This window comes from Hemicordylus capensis, chromosome 15, assembly GCF_027244095.1.
Source record: "Hemicordylus capensis ecotype Gifberg chromosome 15, rHemCap1.1.pri, whole genome shotgun sequence".
Taxonomy (NCBI): domain Eukaryota; kingdom Metazoa; phylum Chordata; class Lepidosauria; order Squamata; family Cordylidae; genus Hemicordylus; species Hemicordylus capensis.
Window position 1 is genome coordinate 17,366,922 of NC_069671.1, and position 18,543 is coordinate 17,385,464.

The window sequence follows — 18,543 nt, forward strand, 5'->3', positions numbered from 1 at the left end:
CCTCCTCCCTCCCCTTCTGCAGCGGACACACTGCTGAGAATGCGTCAGCTTCAAGCTGGGGAGCTCTGAGCACCCCCAGGGAGATCTCCAAGTACCCAGAGGGGTGCTGGGAACCGCCGAGCTTTGGAATACAAGCTTAATTCGAAGCCAAGATAGTATGAACACTGGCAACTCCCACCAAGAGATATTTGGGTTACCTACAGCCAGCTCCCTCCCCACTAGGCTCTTGCCATCATGGGCCTCGCCAAGCTCTGCCTCTTCAACCCTCTTGTGCACACAGACAGGGGTCTTGCCCAGTCACCCCTCCCTGTTTCCCAGATTACGTTTTCTGCCCATGCCGGCTGGGAGGCCCTCACCTGCGGTGGGCTGTCAAGTCATCGTCCATGATGCTGGCGCCTCGGGGTACCTTTTCATCGGGGACGTTGGCGGTGATGAGGCTGTGAGAGTTGAACCAGACGTGGCGGACTGGGTGCCTGGAAAACAAGCCCTTAATTCCATGAGGATTTTAACTTCACACACCTCAAAATCATTAAGCAAGTAGGACAAGCCCTGGCTTCAGGAGCTGCATGCTCTCTCGGTTTTCAGTCATCTCTTAGTGAACAGCTAGCTGGGCAGGATGCCGCCGTACCTTTTCACACACTGCACAATTAATCTCCGGAACTCTCTGCCCCAGGATGTGGCGATGGCCACCAGCTCGGATGGCTTTAAAAGGGGCTTAGACCAATTCATGGGGGACAGGGCTACCATAGGCGGTCTCCAGCCTCAGAGGTCGAGGATACCTCCAAATACCAGTTGCAAGGGAGCAACAGCAGGAGAGAAGGCACCCGTCATCTCTTCCTTGTGGGCTTCCCAGAGGCATCTGGTGTGACACAGGGTGCTGGGCCCAATAGGCCTTGGGCCTGATCTAGGAAGGCGCTTATGCACACAGCATTTGAACAAGGTGGGAGGCCCCGGCCTCAGAGACTATCACTCCCCCATCCTCCCACCTAGCAGTGGTTTGCTAACTAGTTACTGAAAATCAGGACTTTGAAATGCTGCCAGAGCTGGGTGGACTGATTTTGAATTAGATTGTAAAGTGACCTCTTAAATTCAGCCTCTCAAGGGCCAGGTATATTTTGCATCGTTGGAAGGCCAGGGGTTTTTTTGTGTGTTAGGAGCGGGGTTGGAATTAAGAGTCAGCCCACAGCTATCCAAATGAGGCCATATCTTGAAGCAGGAATTAAACAGAAGCTACTGAAGGACCCAATTTTTTAAAAGAAAATTAAAAATAGGTCAACTGTACATGTCGAACAAGTTTTTAATATCCAACACAAACAGTGCACGAGACACTGACTATACCAGATGGAAGGTCATTCCTGGTTCCCTGCTCTCTCTAATTCACAGAGCTAACAAATGGGGATCATAATACGTTTCGGGAGGAGTCGGAGAACAGCCTCACAGCCAGCCTCACTGGAGGAAAAATGGAGGGGGCCATCGACAAGTCCCAGCTATACTCTTGGTACAAAAGTGTGACGAGGGGAGGGAAGGCGGAATCTGGTTGATGCCAATTCATGTCTGTCCCGGGCCACTGCTTCCAAGAAAGGCTGGGAGCAGCGTCTCCATCTCTGCTCTCTTACTTTGAACGAAACGGCTCGGGGATTATCCGAGCAAGGAATGCTGGTTTGAGTACCACCCAGTGGAATGCGGAAGAAATACAACAGGATGCAGAAGACTCCCGAAGCAGGGCTTGAAAGGAAAAAAGAAAGCATCCGTTCTTTTGCCTCTTTGCCACTCTGTCCTTACCTAGGACTTTAGAGTTGGCCTCCCCTGTGTAGAGTTTTACACTGTGAACGCCTCAGGGCAGGGACCTCACACTTGCAAGACAACACGTGGATGTCAATATATACATAACTAGTAAGTGAGGCCTGCCGTTAACCAGGAAAAGTCATTTTGCATAGCCTACATTTCTAAGAAACTACAAGGTAGTAAATATATGCCATGTAATTTTTCTTATTATTATTAATGGGTTTGCAGAGGGGAAGTAAAAGAGCAGTCTGGAATTGGTAGGATTTCAACTTAAAATGTTATTCGTCTTATTGAATAACTGCTATATATAGTACATTTGCACCAAAGTAAATTTGAATCTGAGGAAGATCTTCTGCTTCTCTTGGGCATGATGTCATTTTAAAATTATTCATTTGATTATTGAGTGCTAAAAAGCTGAGAGCAGTTAAAATATGTATCATTTCATTCAGAATTTCTTTGTAAAAATACCAAAGAAGTTATTTAAACTTTTCATCCAGCACATTCCAGTGTAAAAAGTAGTGCATTCATCCAAGGTAAGAAGCAAGATTGTGTATGCAAAAATTTTATATCTGCAGGTAATTGAAAAAGTATGGCTATCTTGCACAAACACACCCACAAAGACTTCAAAATATAAATAATACCAGAGGGGATCAGCTCCACCATTATATATTGCCATAGGAAGCTACCATATACTGAGTCACATCACTGGTCCATCTAGCTCAGTATTGTCTACACCAGGGCTGCTCAACCTTGGCCCTCCTGCAGATGTTGGCCTACAACTCCCATAATCCCTGGCTACTGGCCACTGTGGCTAGGGTCATGGTCCAAAAACATCTGGAGCAGGGGGGCTAGGTTGAATAGGGCTGGTCTACACAGTCTGTCAGCGGCTTCTCCAAAGTTACAGGCAGGAGTTTCAAACAGCCCTATCTGGAGATGCCACAAAGGGAATTTGGAACCTTCTTCGTGCAAATTCCACTTCCTAGAGTGGCCCCATCCCCGAAGGGGAATACCTTCCAGTGCTCACACATGTAGTCTCCCATCCAAATGAAAACCAGGGCAGACCCTGCTTAGCAAAGGGGGCCATTCATGCTTGCGGCATGCACAAGACCATCCGCATGGCAAGCAAAAGAAGAGCATGCATCTGCCTCAACCACATGTACAGGAGCTTAATGACAATGAGGTACCAGGACTGCCAGCCTGGTCCATCACGCTAAGAACACAAGAACAGCCCTGCTGGATCAGGCCCAAGGAAGCCCATCTAGTCCCGCGTCCCGTTTCACACAGTGGCCCGATCGACTTGGGAGAGCCGGCCTCACCTGGCGTGCATTTCCCAGAGCTTGGTGCCCATCCGCTGGTCCCACACGCAGACGAGCCCCTCCTCTCCTCCGCTGACGACCTTCCAGTCGTCCATCTGCACGGCAGATACGCCCAGCTGGTGGCCATAGAAGGAGCAGATGGGTTTGCTGCTGCTGCTGCTGCTGCGGAGATCAAAGACTCTGACTCTGCAAGGGAGGAGGCAAGAGAGGCTTGCTTAGCACCCAGGTCTTGGGCATGAGCTTGCTTTCCTGCCTCTGAGAGACGGCGAAGGAGATAAGGCCTGCTTGGAGGGGTTGGACACGATGCCAAAGGCAAAGCTTAACCACCCAAAGACACCCCCCATCCCTGGTGCTGGGGGTCCTTAAATGAATGTCTGGGCCTTCCACAAGACCTCAAGACCTTGTGTTCTCCAGGACTCCACCCTATGCATGCTGACTTGGACATACATCCCACAGTCTGCTCGGCGTGGCTTACTCCCAAGTAAGCATGCCTAGGATTGCAGCCTTCAAGCAACAGCAATGTAGGAAGAGGAGAAGACTAGGGGTTTATTTGGGGCTGGCCTGCACTCCAGGGGCCCCACTGACGGAGCAAGAGGCTGGTCCTTTTTTTTAAGCCACTATCCTTGGTTAAAATCGTGGGTCCCTTGAAGGGAAAAGATCCCCCAGTCGCTAATACAGTCGTTGCTTTCATTAATATTTTAAATCATTAATCCGAATGTAATAATGCATTCAAAAGTGACCTCAGCCGCCACACACCAAAGGCCCTTTTCACACATTATGTTCGACACCCGTATATACAAGTGTACACAAGTAAAGATCTGTACACGGGTAAGTCATTCACATGTTATGTTGAATACAGGTACCCAAGTCCACTTCCTGTCTGTGCCATGCATTTGATGGGCCTGGATCCAGGTTCACTTTTAAAATGAACACAGACACACACAGAGACATCTGTACACTCGAACAACAAATATTTATATAAACTGCTTTTAAACAAAAGTTTCCACAGCGGTTTACATAGAGAAATAAATAGATAAATAAAGATGGATCCCTGTCCCCAAAGGGTTCACAATCTGAAAAGAAACACAAGACAGACACCAGCAACAGTCGCTCGTACAGCATCATGTCTGAATCAGGCTCCAGTCATGGCTGGTTGTGCCCCCCCCCCCCGGGGCATTTGAGTTGTGCACCCCTGTTCAAGGCCAACCCAAGATTCTACATTTGGGTGTTCAGTGATGGTTCACTGAAAGCCACTCTCTGATCCGGAGTGCTGTGCACACATGAGATAGTAAGGATTCCTCATTAGAGGCCTCATCCTGCACGTCTCCGCACAAATCATGGCTTCTTGACCCGTTGAACGCATTTTACAGACACACTTGCTATTTATCTTCGCAGGGCACTTTTCTCTCGAAGGAGCGCATTGCATGAAATCATGTATTGATTTCTCATTGTGATCAAGCCAGCCCATTAATCCCAATAGAAGCCGTGATTAGCTTTTTGTTACCCAGAGAGGCTCCCTTGCAGAGCCCAGGAGGATAAAGGCTTGTGAGTCAGACCCCTAAATGATGAGGTTAGTCTTGGAGAGATTTTAACAACGTGAGTCCTGATTAACATTGATTTATGGAGGTCGCCTGCCACAAAATATAGTGGATGGCTTGAAAAAGGGAATGAGAAGAACTCATAAAGCATAGTCTATCTGGCATGGATAATAATACTAATACAAATACTAATAAAAAATTCAGCCATCCCAGGTCCTTGGGAAGGACTCGATGTCTGGATAAAACAAACCAGTCAATAACACCTAACCTGTGTAAACCACAACAATAATAATAATACACTATTTGTTAGCCAGCCCATAATAAATTGTTCTCTGGATGGTTCACAACAGAGGATTAAAACATACAACAAAAACACATAACACGTTAAATCATAATCAATAACAGACAAAAAGTGGTTTAAAAAATTAAAATACAATTCAAAGCACCTTAAAAACTCATTTTAGGATTATTTTTAAAATTAGATAAAATCTGAAAATCAGAATTTAAAAGGCCTGGGTGAACAAAAAGGTTTTCAGCTGCCGTCTAAAAGAACAAAGTGACAAAGCCAGGTGGAACCTCACTGGGAACGCTATTCAAGAAAAGGGGTGCAACCACCGAAAAGGCCCTCTTCCTGGTAGCCACCTACCTCAAAGGAAGATCTTACGGTTCAGGTAGGGACATATGGGGCAAGGCGCTCTCTCAGGTAACTGGCTCCCAAGCCATTTAGGGCTTTAAAGGTTAAAACCAGCAACTTTTCTATAGCTTGCACGTTGTCTCCCGTTCATATACAACCAGGGTGGGCCCTGCTAAGCAAAGGGGACAATCCACACTCGCTACCACAAGACTAACTCTCCTCCCAAATTAATCCCGATGATTAAAGAAAGTTAAGCATGAGAGCTGGCCCAGTCCCAGGGATGACTTGTACGTATCAGGTGCACCACAAGCTGCATCCAAGGAAGCCCTCAACCGAGAGACTCTGGAAGCGAGAGAAAGAATGAGAGAGAGAAGGAGCAAAAGAATGTGTGTGTGTATGCGCGCACATGCGCGCAGAAACACATGCATGCATACGCGTGTGTGGGAAGAGCTTAAAACTTTCACAATCCAAAATGCAGGAGATTAAACCCACAGCACAAAAGGAAACACAGCCCCGAGAGTCAAAATGGGAACCACCACAGAGGCGGTTGGAAAAGAACAGACGCTAATCCTCGGGAAAACGATGAACCACAGACGCCCAAACGCCTGGGTGGACCGCAGCCCACCAAAGAGGACGCTGGCAGTGCCAGAACTTTCATTGTGCAGGAGTCCTGCTCCGATCAGGAGGCCGTTCCAAAAAATAAAGCCTCCCCTCTCCTCCTCCTCTAACGAAGCCGCTCCGTGGGAGCCTGCGAATAACTCTATCCCGACAATTAAAACCAAAAGACGACAAAGACTCCAGCCGGGCAGCATCCATCTGACAGGCTGGAACGGGAGAGGGGACACGTGCGGGCCGTGGCTCCCCCAGGCGCCTTGCGGTGGCGTGTCAGAGCCGCCACAGATGGAGTCAACAAAGGCCCCTTCCTTCTTCCCCCGGCGAGCTGGGGCCCGGGCAGACCTCGGCACGCGGTGAAAGCAGAACCGCTTCCAAGCGCGGGCGGGGCCTGGCCCTCTGCCTGCCGGCGCCGCGTTTGGATAATCAGGCCGCCTTCCACCTCCCGGGCCCCGGTGGAGTCTTTGTGGCCTCATTAGCAAAGGCCTGGCTTCCAGGTATCCGTGCCCAGGGAAAACAAAGACAGTCTTCCGTTCGGGGAGGAGAGAGCAAGCCCTCAGAACTGGACTGCACAGGCTGCACACCCCTCGCCCGGCTGCAACAGAATGGAGTCCGAGGGGCGACGTGGGAGCATCTCGGCTTCTCTCTTCCCTACCTTCTGAGTTTAAATATCAAAGGCTGCTTGCTGCTGAGTGGCGCTACTACGAAGACTCGAGAAGGGCCAAAAACTCTCAGAAGCGATAGAAGGGCTGAGCGGGTTAGCCCAAGAACAAAGAAGAGCTTTGGGGTGGTTGCTGATCTGAGCACAGGCTGGGAATTTCGACACTATATTCAAGAGGGTTTTCTGATGGTTTTGTTAAATCTCGGGAAGTTTCCCCGAGAGAGGAGGGCTGGCCCTGGGGTGGCAAGCATGGATTGCTGCAAAGCAGGGTCGACCCTGGTTTGCATTTGGACGGGAGACTGGAAGATATTCCCCTGAGGGGATGGGGCCACTCTGGGAAGAGCACCTGCCTGCTTGCATGCAGAAGGCTCCAAGTTCCCTTCCTGGCAGCCTCTCCAAGATTGGGCTGAGAAAGACTCCTGCCTGCAACCCTGGAGAAGCCGCTGCCAGTCTGGGTAGGCAATACTGAGCTAGATGGACCAGAGGTCTGACTCAGTATATGGCAGCTTCCCATGTTCCTATATTCCAGGCTTCACAAGCATTCTTGTGTTGTAGAAGGCAGCTGCCTATGTTCCGATGTTCAAGAATTATGTGTTCCGATTTCAAAATCTGAAGTGGTACAGACCGTGCAGGACTGTACTACCTCATTCTGTAGCATTCATGGGCCAAGGCCTCTCCAAGGGAGTGGAGCTGGTCTTGTGGCAGCGAACATGAATTGGCCCCTTGGCTAAGCAGGGTCCACCCTGGTTTGCATTTGAATGGGAGACTTCCTGTGAGCACTGTTTGGGGAATAGAGCCGCTCTGGGAAGAGCATGCAGAAGGTTCCAAGTTCCCTCCTTTGGCATCTCCAAGATAAGGCTCAGAGACTCTAGCCTGCGGCCTTGGAGAAGTTTCTGCCAGTCTGGGTAGACAATACTGAGGAAGATGGACCAAGGGTCTGACTCAGTATAAGGCAAGTTCCTATGACAAATTCAATGTTTGAAATCCAGATGCACCAAGCCCATACTTGATGATGGACACTCGCCCCCCACATCAAACTGCCACCTGCAGGTCAGTGACCCAGTGCTTTGTGGGGTGGGGGAGAAGGAGAGGGAGAGCGCAGGTACTTATTACCAATGCTTTTTAACATTTACATGAAACCGCTGGGTGAGGTCATTAGGAGTTTTGGTGCAGGTTGTTATCAGTATGCTGATGGCACTCAAATCTATTTCTTCTTATCATCAGGAAATGGCATTCACTCCCTAAATGCCTGCCTACGGGCAGTAATGGGCTGGATGAGGGATAACAAATTGAAGCTGAATCCAAGCAAGATGGAGGTGCTCAGTGTGGAGGATCAGAATTTGAGGGATGAGTTAGATCTTCCTGTGCAGGATGGGGTTACACTCCCTAAGAACGAACAGGTATGCAGCTTGGGAGTGCTCTTGGATCTACCTTAGAGAGTGCCTTCTTCTGTATGATCTCCATCACACGTTGAGGTCATCTGGAGAGGTCCGTTGCCAGTTACCACCAGTATGTCTGGTGGCAGCTCGGAACCGGGCCTTCTCTGTAGCTGCTCCTGGCCTATGGAATGCACTCCTGGCAGATATCCATAATTTAGGCTCGCTGTCGGCCTTTAAGAGAGCCCTAAAAACGTACTTGTTTGGCCTGGCCTACCAAGGTTTTTAAATTGGTTTTTAAAAAGTATTTTGTTTCTGAATTGTTTTTATATTGTTTTGAGTGCTGTGTCTTAAATGGTGTGTGTTTTTATGTCTTTTACATTTGTTGTATACTGCCCAGAGCCTTTGGATGGGGCAGTTTATAAACAAACAAACAAACAAACATACATACATACATACATACATACATTAGAGACAGGTTTGTTCCGCCATTGTGCCACCTCTCTTTGGTGCAAAGCCGTGGACCATTTCGGTAAACAGCATCCTCCTCCCAAAGAGAAAGAATAATCTAAAAAATTGGACTCAAAGGGGCTTTTTAAGCACTTTAATCCTTGTATGCTGATGACTCCCAGAGTCTGCATGTCTGCCAACAGACACTGAGCAGGAAAAAAAAAGAAAGAAAAGCCAGCCCTGGCCAAGCGGAGGAGATAACGAGGCGGCTGCTAATCAGCTAAATAGAATCTGGAGCCCGTTCACATGAAAAGCCGCCCCGTGGCACCTGAGGGACGCCGGGGTCCCAACGTAGCCCCTGTCACTGCTTGGCAGTGGGGACTCTGCTGGCCGGTGCGAGATTTCGCCCTTAGGTTGTTTTTTTGCCCTTTCCATCTCCGGAAGGGAGCTAAATGCCAAACTCATTCTGCAAGTGGTGGCGGGAAAGGAAGGGAAGTGGTAGCTGGTGGGGAACGTCTTCCCATTGAGGGTTGTTCTTTTGATAAACATTACGAAGCAGGATGTACGGGCCAGCCATGACCTCATAACCTAGTTCTCAAAGTCTGCACGGAAATCTGCCCGTGGCTGTCAGTGCCGTTCTGTGCCCGCAGGAACATGGGGGGCGGCTTTAGACCGAGTCAGTATGGTTGAGGCATCCTGCCCAGCCCTTCCTGGAGATGCTGCCAGGGAGGGAGGCTCTGCCCCTGAGATACGGCCTCATCCCCAGACCCTTGGTCCCTCTAAATCTATATTGTCTACTACACTGACTGGCAGCAGCTTCCCCAAGGGTTTCAGGCGGGTGTCTCTCCCAGGCCTACTTGGAGATGCTGCCAGGGAGGGAACCTGGGACCTCCTGTATACCAAGCAGATGCTCTGCTACTAAGCGACAGCTGCACTTCCAAAAGCGGTGTACAAGGGTCTCCAAGACTTGCTCAGCTTCAGCAAGGTGTCTGTATCTTGTCCCCTGAGACCACCCCCTGCAATCCTAACAAAGGAAGCTGCCTTCTACTGAGTCAGACCATTGGTCCAGCTAGCTCAGTATTGTCTACACCAGGCCTCCTCAACTTTGGCCCCCGAGCTGTTTTTGGACTACAACTCCCATAATCCTAGCCATAGCAGCCAAAAGCCAGGGATTATGGGAGTTGTAGGCCAACATCTGCAGGAGGGCCGAAGTTGAGCAGGCCTGGTCTACACAGACTGGCAGCGGCTTCTCCAAGTTTTCAGGCAGGAGTCTCTCCCAGCCCGACCTGGAGATGCTGCCGGGGACCGAACCCTGGACCTTCTGCATGCAAAGCAGATGCTCTGCCACTGGGCTGCAGACCCATCGCCTAAAGCAGGGGTGGGGAACCTTGGCCCTCCAGCTGTTGTTGAACGACAACGCCCATCATCCCTAGCCATAATTAGTGGTAGTTCAAAACATCAGACAATGCCCACATTACTACTACCACCACCACCACCACCACCTCATCATTTTGGAGTCACCCATCCAAATGCAAACCAGGGTGGGCCCTGCTTAGCAAAGGGGAGAATCCACGCTTGCTGCCACAAGACCGGCTCTCTGCCTCAGAGAGAACAGAAAGCCAGTTGGCACGGAGGCACGGCACGGGAAGGGCCCGGCAGGCTGCTTCCTCCAGCTGAGACGTACCTCCGGTCTTTGTTTCCAGCCACCAAGAGGCAGGGCGGGCTGTCCCGGAGGTTGACGCAGGTGAAGTCGCCCAAGGAGCTGCCCAACTGCGCCATGCACTGGCCCGTCTCTAAGCCATAGAGGAGGACCTGGAAGGAAGGCCACAGAATGCAACGAGATAAGCCAGGTGTGGCACTAAGGGCAAAAAGGCGAAGTGTGTTTGCATCTCTCTCGGAAGCTCATTTCCACCCAAACAGGCAGCTGGAAAAGTTAACTTTAGCTCACAACTGTTTATGCTTCAAATCAGACTTTAAAAGGTCACAATGCTCTTTTCCTCCCACCCCACCCCAAAACAGGTCGAATAACATACTCTCCCCCTGCCACGCCCACCCGAAAAGTCTCCCTCCTCTCCTCCCAAGCATTTAAGTGGGGCGTTGCTCCTCCAGCTTCCCCTCTCTCTGCATCTCTTAAAGGTAAAGTGAGCCGTCGAATCGGTGTCGACTCGTGGCGAGCACAGAGCCCTGTGGTTGTCTTAGTAGAATACAGGAGGGGTTTCCCATTTCCACCTCCCGCATAGTCTGAGATTACGCCTTTCAGCATCCTCCTAGATCGCTGCTGCCCGATACGGGAAACATACCAGCGGGGATTCGAACCGGCCACCTCTGGCTTGCTAGTCAAGTCATTTCCCCGCTGCGCCATTAGGTGGCTCTCTTTGCTGCTGCCAAACTGCGACGTTAAGTGTGAGTGCGCAATGCAATTCATATATATCATTCTGGCGGCAGTGATGGTCGGTATCCCTAGCTACGTTTTGCAGATGGGGGAGTAAAGCTGATGTTTCAAATATCTGTTGTTAATGGTCTGCCATTTCAGGGCTAAGTTTACACCCTCTATTAATCTGTTTCGGTTTGCATCACCAGTTAACTTGTAGGCTGGGTGCCTTCTTGGCTTTCAGGTTATTATGTTGATAAGGGCAAGCCATCTTGATGGTCTTTGGAAAGGGGAGGCGTGCATCTCATAGTAAAGTTAAGGAACGAGGCCAGATTCAAACCAGGGATGTCCTGAGTCATAGCACGGGCTAATCTGTGTGGCAAAGTACAAGCAGCAAAATAATAATTTAAAAAAAACAAAAACAAACCCTGCAGGGATGAGTCATTGGCAGTCGGTGAAGAAGAGAGTCTGAATCCAGGAAAAGCAAGAGGAAGGAGCATAAAGAACATAAGAAGCTGCCTTCTACTGAGTCAGACCCTTGGTCCATCTAGCTCAGGATTGTCTACACAGACTGGCAGCGGCTTCTCCAAGGATGCAGGCAGGAATCTTTCTCAGCCCTATCTTGGAGATGCTGCCAGGGAGGGAACTTGGGACCTTCTGCATGCAAACATGCAGGTGCTCGTCCCAGAGCGGCTCCATCCCCTAAGGGGGAAGATCTTAATGTGCTCACAGAAGTGGTCCGAGACACAGCTAGAAGCAAGGCCAAAATCTGGAGACGTGCACAAGTGACAGGCTGCAGGATCAGGAAATGGAGAGGGAGCGAAGTAAAGTGGCGTCGGGCCCAGGAGAAACGCAAGCGGGGTTAAAGGAGTGCTCAAGAATCTCCTTTTAAGTTTGCAGCTGAGAGTGATGGAAGTTGAAGTCCAGCAACAGCTGGGAAATCTACAGTTGGCCATCTGTCGTCAGTTTCAGCATAGACAGCATGTGGGTCACAGCTCCAGGATTGCAGAGAGGCCCATAAATCACAGCCACGGATCACCGCAGTTCCGCTTTCGCTGCCCTAGTGACAGTTTGGTGGGAGTGGCCTGGTTCACACAATTGTTCAAATCTGGGTTTAAGGCAGGTTAGCAGGATTGTGTGAACCCATGGAATGGTAAGAATCTCAGATTCGTCTCGGGCCACGAACCACCTTGGCACAAGTTCATACAAGTACATTAAGTGTCGGCAACCCACGTCCAACCTAGATTTGAACTATTGTGTGAACTTTTGAGTGGGTTTCAAAAGGTACGCATAGTTCCAGAGCCTGGCGAGAGTTCTCTGGAATTCAGGAAGCAGCACCTCAGTCAATAGGCCGAGGATCAAGATGGGGTAGCCCCAAAACATCAACTCCAGCATGGGCGCCTCGGCCAGCAACCATGTCCTCCGAATACACGGGCCAAACCAAGCCAAATGGCCCTATTTACCATTTGACGCGCAGAAATCGAAGGTTTCTGGAGATCTCCCCGAGCGCTGAATAATTCAACAGGCCCCAAGCGACTGAAGACGGCCTTCACCGTGACGCTGAGTTAAAGACTTCGGGGATTCGAGAGACGCAGCGTCCATTTCGCAGGCCGAGTCTTTCCATGTTACAAGTCCCTTAACGACCTTTACCGCCTCGCCCCCTCGCTCGCTCTTTTAATAAGGCTGAGCAAATGGGATTTCATTTTCTCCCGTTGCTACAGAAGAGCCGGATCAATTATTCATGCCCCCTTTTGCTCTCCCTTTTGTTCAGGCAACGCATTAGTCTAATGCCACCTCTTCTGGGGCGAAGAGCCGGACTTGCGGCCAGGAGCGTGCATGGATCCCTTGGCTAAGCATGGCTCGCCTTGGTTTGCATTTGGATGGGCAACGACACGGGAGCCTTATCTGCCGTGCGATCTTCCCCTTCAGGGAGGCGTAACCCTTGGGGTACTTGGAGGAATCCCAGCGAGTACTGAGAGTTCTCCTGCCCTCCCCACACTGCTCATAAGCAGTCTTACAGAAAGTAATGGAACAGGCTTCCTTCAAATGGGAGTCACTTCAAAATGTTTATTTCAACGGGAGTCACTTCATCTGGATACGATACGATACCATGTAAGCTAGTGACTGCAGTTGCCTGACTCAAACTGTAATCCTTAGAATTTTTATGTGCACACACATGCATGCACAAACACAAATCTTATTGGGTACCTGAGCTGAAGGCTTGAGACAGAAGGGGCTCACGTTTAAAGAGGTTGGGAACCCCTAGACTAGATGAACAAAGGTCTGCACCAAGTCTTCTCTCCTCCTTGACCTGATTTAGCAGGGCAATCAGTATGTACTTAACAAGCGTGGCAGAAGGCAAAGGGGAAAGGAAGTTGTATCGATACTAATGGATCATAAGAACATAGGAAGCTGCCATATACTGAGTCAGACCCTTGGTTCACCTAGCTCACTATTGTCTACACAGACTGGCAGCGGCTTCTCCCAGGTTGCAGGCCGGAGTCTCTCTCAGCCCTACCTTGGAGATGCTGCCAGGGAGGGAACTTAGAACCTTCTGCATGCAAGCAGGCAGATGCTCTTCCCGGAGCGGCCCCATCCCCTAAGGGGAATAACTCACAGCGCTCAGATATGTAGTCTCCCATTCGGTGGCTGCGCCAGGGCTTTGGAACTCGCTCCCTGCTGAAATAAGAGCATCTCCTTCTCTGTTTGCTTTTAGAAGGACCCTGAAGACGCACTTGTTTTCCCAGGCCTTCAACTGAGATTGTATTTTAAAATTTTAAGGTGCTTTTAATGTGTTTTTATCTATAATTTTTATCTTTTATGAATTTTAAACATGTTATATTGTATGTTTTAATCTGTAAACCGCCTAGAGATTTTTATACTAGGCGGTATATAAATTCAATAATGAATGAATGAATGAATGAATAAATAAATAAATAAATGCAAACTCAGGCAGACCCTGCTTAGCCAAGAGGACAACTCATGCTTGCTACCCACAAGACCAGCTCTCCTAATGACTGGTAGACCAAGGTACAACATGGCCTTTGGGTAACAAAAACTGCAGAGAGCATGAGACAGTGAATCAAGAAAGTAGGAGCTGGCCAGTATTAAATGTGATGGCGTTATTTAGAAGCAAGCCCCTAAACTGACTGGATTTTTACTCATCTCTCCAATTTGTGCACGGGTTCATTCATTCCTGTCATTTCTATCCCACCCGAATCGGTGATCTCGAGGCGTAAACTGTTCAGGTTCACTTCCCCGCGCAGCGGCACGAAATGCTCGGCAGGCGACCCACGTGACACGCTCCAAGAGCACTGGCCACGGCTTCTCCCGCGGATCTAAATCATGGCGGAGAAGCTCTGCATTTCGTGGCGTTAACTGAAAGGTGCGGTTTCGTCTGGCTCCCGTAAACACATCCCTCGGCCCGGCATCTTGGGAAATCTGGCTATTAACAAATGCCCGGTCAGCACGCGCAGACCAAAACGCACGGGAGATCAGCATATTAGTTGGATAATAAATTTACAGATGAGCTAAGATTTGGAAGATCGGCGGGAGACGGGGTGGGAGGAGCGGGCTGGGAGAGAGTCAATCTGCACAGAAGGGACTGTGTGTGGTGGTGGGGGGTGTGGAATAAAAAAAGGGGGGGACACACAAAGCAGTTAATATGCATGAATAATGGATGTTTGATTTAAAAGCAGTTTACTCCAATATGATGTAATTTTTTGACAGCCAGCCAGCTAGGCTCTCTTGCAGATCCCTGGGAGGGCGAAGTCAGTGCCGCAGAACGCGGAACGCGACCTCATCCCGGAGCGAGTGGAAAACAGCCTTTCATGCCATCGCAAAAGTGACTTTCCATAGGCAAGCGCACCCCCACGTCGCTCCCTCTCCCCGGTGCCGAGCAGCCCTGCAGGATGCTCCAAGAGGGAGGAGAGGTGTCCCCTTTGCTAAGGAGAGTCTACCCCGGTTTGCAATTGAATGGGAGACTGCATGTCAGCACTGGAAGATCTCCCCCACTTTGGGGACGGAGGGGGGGGTAGCTCTTTGCATAGGTCGCTCTTTGCATGACTGGGAGAGACTCCTGAGCAGGACTGGGAGAGACTCCCGCCTGAAACCTTGGAGAGCTGCTGCCAGCCGGTGTGGACAATGCTGAGCTAGAGGGACCAAGGGTCTGACTCAGGAGAAGGCAGCTTCCTCTGTCCCCGGGCAGGCAGCCACCTGGGAACTGAGAGAAGCAACAGCCCCTTTCTGCCTCCCCAGCCAGCGGGATGCCCCTCCGTGCCAAACACACGCCTCTGCGCCCCTGTCCTTGCCATATAAAATTACCGGGGAAGCTCTTGAAACAAAACAGCAAAACAAAACAAGGATCCTGTTTCCTTTGAAGACTGCGGTTTGAAGAGAATCAAACAGCCGGCGCCGTCTCCGAGCAGAGCCAGGCGGCAAGCGGGCAAGCCCAGCCCAGCCCGGACGGCGGTGGCCTTTGCCAAAGCACCTGCAAGCCCTGCTGCCTCGGCCCTGGACCTCTCCGGAGCGCGGCCTGCCAGGCGGGGAGGCCTTGCCAAAGCAGGCGAGGTGGAGATGTGGACAGATGTCTGCTGGAGGCAGGAAGGGGGTCACCAGACTCATTTAACCTGTGGACAAAGATGGAGAAGAGACCCTGTGCCCAGCTCCCAGGCAGGGGGGCGCGGAAGCAGAGCAAAACAGGAGAAGAGAAGAGAAGAGAAGAGAAGAGAAGAGAAGAGAAGAGAAGCCGCTGCCAGTCTGGGCAGAAAAATACTGAGCTGGATGGACCAATGTTCTGACTTGGTAGAAGTCCGCTTCCTATGTTCCTGAAAATACAGAATTATTTTTAAAAAACCTATTACTTCTTTCTATAAACGGACACAATCAGATTCAGAGTCTGTTTTCACATTGACATCCCGCTCTTCCTGTGAAGACACAGAGCAGTACACATGGTTATGTTTATCCTCACAACAACCCTGTGAGGGAAGTTAGGCTGAGAGATCAGCCCTGGGTCACCCAGTGAGTTTGATGGCTGAACCGGGATTTGAACTCAGGTCTCCCGTGTCCTAGTCCAGCACTCTAACCACTAAACCCCACTGACCTCTTCCTGTGAACCTGGAGGTAGCCTTATAGCCATCGAGACCAGTAACCATCACTATGCCGAGACGCTGCTCTTAAACACTCTGGTCAAACTGGGTCCTTGAACATCAGTACAATAATTTATTTTATTTAATATATTTCTATACCACCCGAAACGTGTGTCACTAGGCAGTTTAAAAGTTTTCAAGAATGTAAGAAAAAACCGGGAAGCAAGAAAGCCACAATACAATTGAACCTCGATACGATTTGCGTATTCATAGTTGGGTAATAAAATATGCAGCGGTGGAAACACGTTGTTCTCGCATATCCACGGGTGGCCAGAAATGACCACAGAGTAGGGTTGCCACATTCCGGCTTTCCAAAACCGGGTGCCTAATTTGCATCTTAAGTAAATCGGCTTGAAAATAATTGTTGAGCAGAACAATGACTGCACGTTCTGATCCATAATTTCACTTCTACAAGGGCTAGAGCTTAGCTTTAAAAATAAAAATGAAAGCTGAAATCTGGGCGAATCTGGGTTGGCTAAACAATTTGGTTTAAAATCCCGGTGAAACCCGAAATTCTGGGGGCCTGGCAATTCTACCGCAGAGATTATTTCCAGCCACCATTTTGTGTTTTGGAGCCTCAAAATGGCTCAGTATTTTATTTTTTTTAAAGTGATTTTGGGCAGATTTTGGGGCATTCCAGGGCACAGCACAACTCAGGGAGCAGCTAAGTATGGTAGGAAACTTCCTCCTGCATTCCCCCTCTCTGCGAAATGTGTTTTGTTGATGTTTTTACCCCTACCAGGAACCTAACCCCCAATTCCCCACTGCTGCAATGACTCAGTATTCGTGGTTTCCGTATCAGCAGTTGTACCGCAGAACAGAACCCCTGCGAATAGCGAGGTCCTCCTGTATTGCCAACTGGATAACAGAGCCTCCAGGTAAACCCTAAAGAATCCCAGAAATCTAAATTTCATTTTGAAAAAAGGGAGAATTTCAAGTCCTCACTGTTGATGAGAAAAAGCTTTAAAATGTGAAGGATTTAAATTTCTACCTTGGGTCCCCAGATGAACTGTAATACCCATCAACTCCAGCCACAACTGTAATATTATTTGATTGTAACTGTAAGGTATTATATTTAAACCCCACCTTTATTAGTCCAGTTCTAGACTTGATAAGCTTTAGCAAGATAGCTGTATGGGATATTATTTGTCCAATACTGGAATGAGAAAGGGCAGAATTACGTACGCCCACATGAACTGTTTTTGATGCCACAATTTGAGGATTGGATTTTTTTAATATTTCAATTTTTGGAAAAAAAAAACTTTAAGGCAAAGAAAGCTCTATCAAGAGCTCTCACATTAAGTAGCTTCCAATTTTAATTAAGAAAGGCAATTATTTAGACAGCTGGGCTGAACATTAGAGGCACACACATTTTGCAAGGATATTTTGGTTCTCCTGTAATAGAGAATGAAGAAGAAAATATTAAAATGGTACTTTAACAATGCTTGGGTAGTGTGATTAAATTTTCAAAATGGCATCTTTAGGTGTTTGCATACTACCCAAACATGTAATTTAATTAATTGACTAATTGGTTAAAATTTAATTAATTGACTAATTGGTTAAAAGGCGGATTAGTTAACTCTTTGACCAGTTAACAGCCCTAGTACGAAATAAACAGCTATAGGATTTAATCACATGAAAGGATTGGAGCACCTGCTATAGCCTATCTAGATAAATGGGCCCCGAATTATGCAGTGCTTCTGCCAACAGTATGCAATGCCTTGGCTCCAGAAAAACGAACACCATTGTCAGGCGAGCAAGGGGAGGGTTTCCATCCCTCCGAAACAGGGCCAAGCGGCTCCGATACATCTCCGATATCCAAAGCCTTGTCTCAAGATAGATCATCGACTTCTGACCAGAGTAATCAACCGATGCAAAATCCCCGCCATGTCTGGGGGATAATTATCGTAATAGACATTAGTAATGAGTTTCCGGCATGATGTCAGTCGGTGTGCCCATGCCAAGCGAGCCTGTGTCCTTGTCAAACACATCCCAGCCGCCTGGCCTCCTGTGGCCCCATCTCCCTGATTAGGAGACACACGGCTGCACCGCTCGAGACCATCTGCCAGGAAACACCAAAAGGCTTCAGCGCCCAATTGGGAGACTGCTCCGAACCCACACAACAAGCCCAAAGCACCTTCCTTACGAGGCAAGGCTACAATGGCAGGGACTCCGAAGAAAGGTGACTAAGGGGGAAGACACCGAGGTCATCCACACCATCAAAAACGGTGTTCTCCCCGGGTTTGGGAGCGGTGTGTGCTCTCAATTCTCCGTTCGGAGGAAAGGCTACCCAGGTTTCCCTCCTACCTTGCTTCCACGCAACGGAAAGCTGGGAGCACACACAGTTCCCAAACCCGGGGAGAACACCGTTTTTGATGGTGTGGATGACCTCACTAAGTGTGTATCTGGGTTAGAGACAATAATGGCCCAAACTAGGCAAGATGTGCAGGACGCGCAGCACACCAGATTGTTGTTGGGACACCCTCACGTTTGGACGACTGTTTTCCCTGGACCTGGGCAAGGGGGGGAAAGGGTTAGCAGAGAAGGCGGCCTAAAGGTTGCAAAACAAAGCAGGAAGGCTCTAGGTCAGTGTGCAGCTTTTGTGAAGAGGCTTCTAAATGCCTCCAGACCCTGAACGCTTTCGAATCAAAGT

General features: G+C 49.3%; 1 protein-coding gene across 1 annotated transcript in view; it reads right to left on the reverse strand.

Annotated features, from left to right (window-relative positions):
- The window catches only part of FBXW8 (F-box and WD repeat domain containing 8), a 57,165-nt gene that overhangs the window by 2,271 nt on the left and 36,351 nt on the right, over positions 1-18,543 (reverse strand). The window contains exons 8-10 of the mRNA XM_053279832.1: positions 10,057-10,184; positions 3,102-3,287; positions 357-473 (exon numbers count right to left, since the gene is read on the reverse strand). Of these exons, the coding sequence (XP_053135807.1) occupies positions 357-473; positions 3,102-3,287; positions 10,057-10,184 (431 nt within the window). The remainder of the gene's footprint in view (positions 1-356; positions 474-3,101; positions 3,288-10,056; positions 10,185-18,543) is intronic.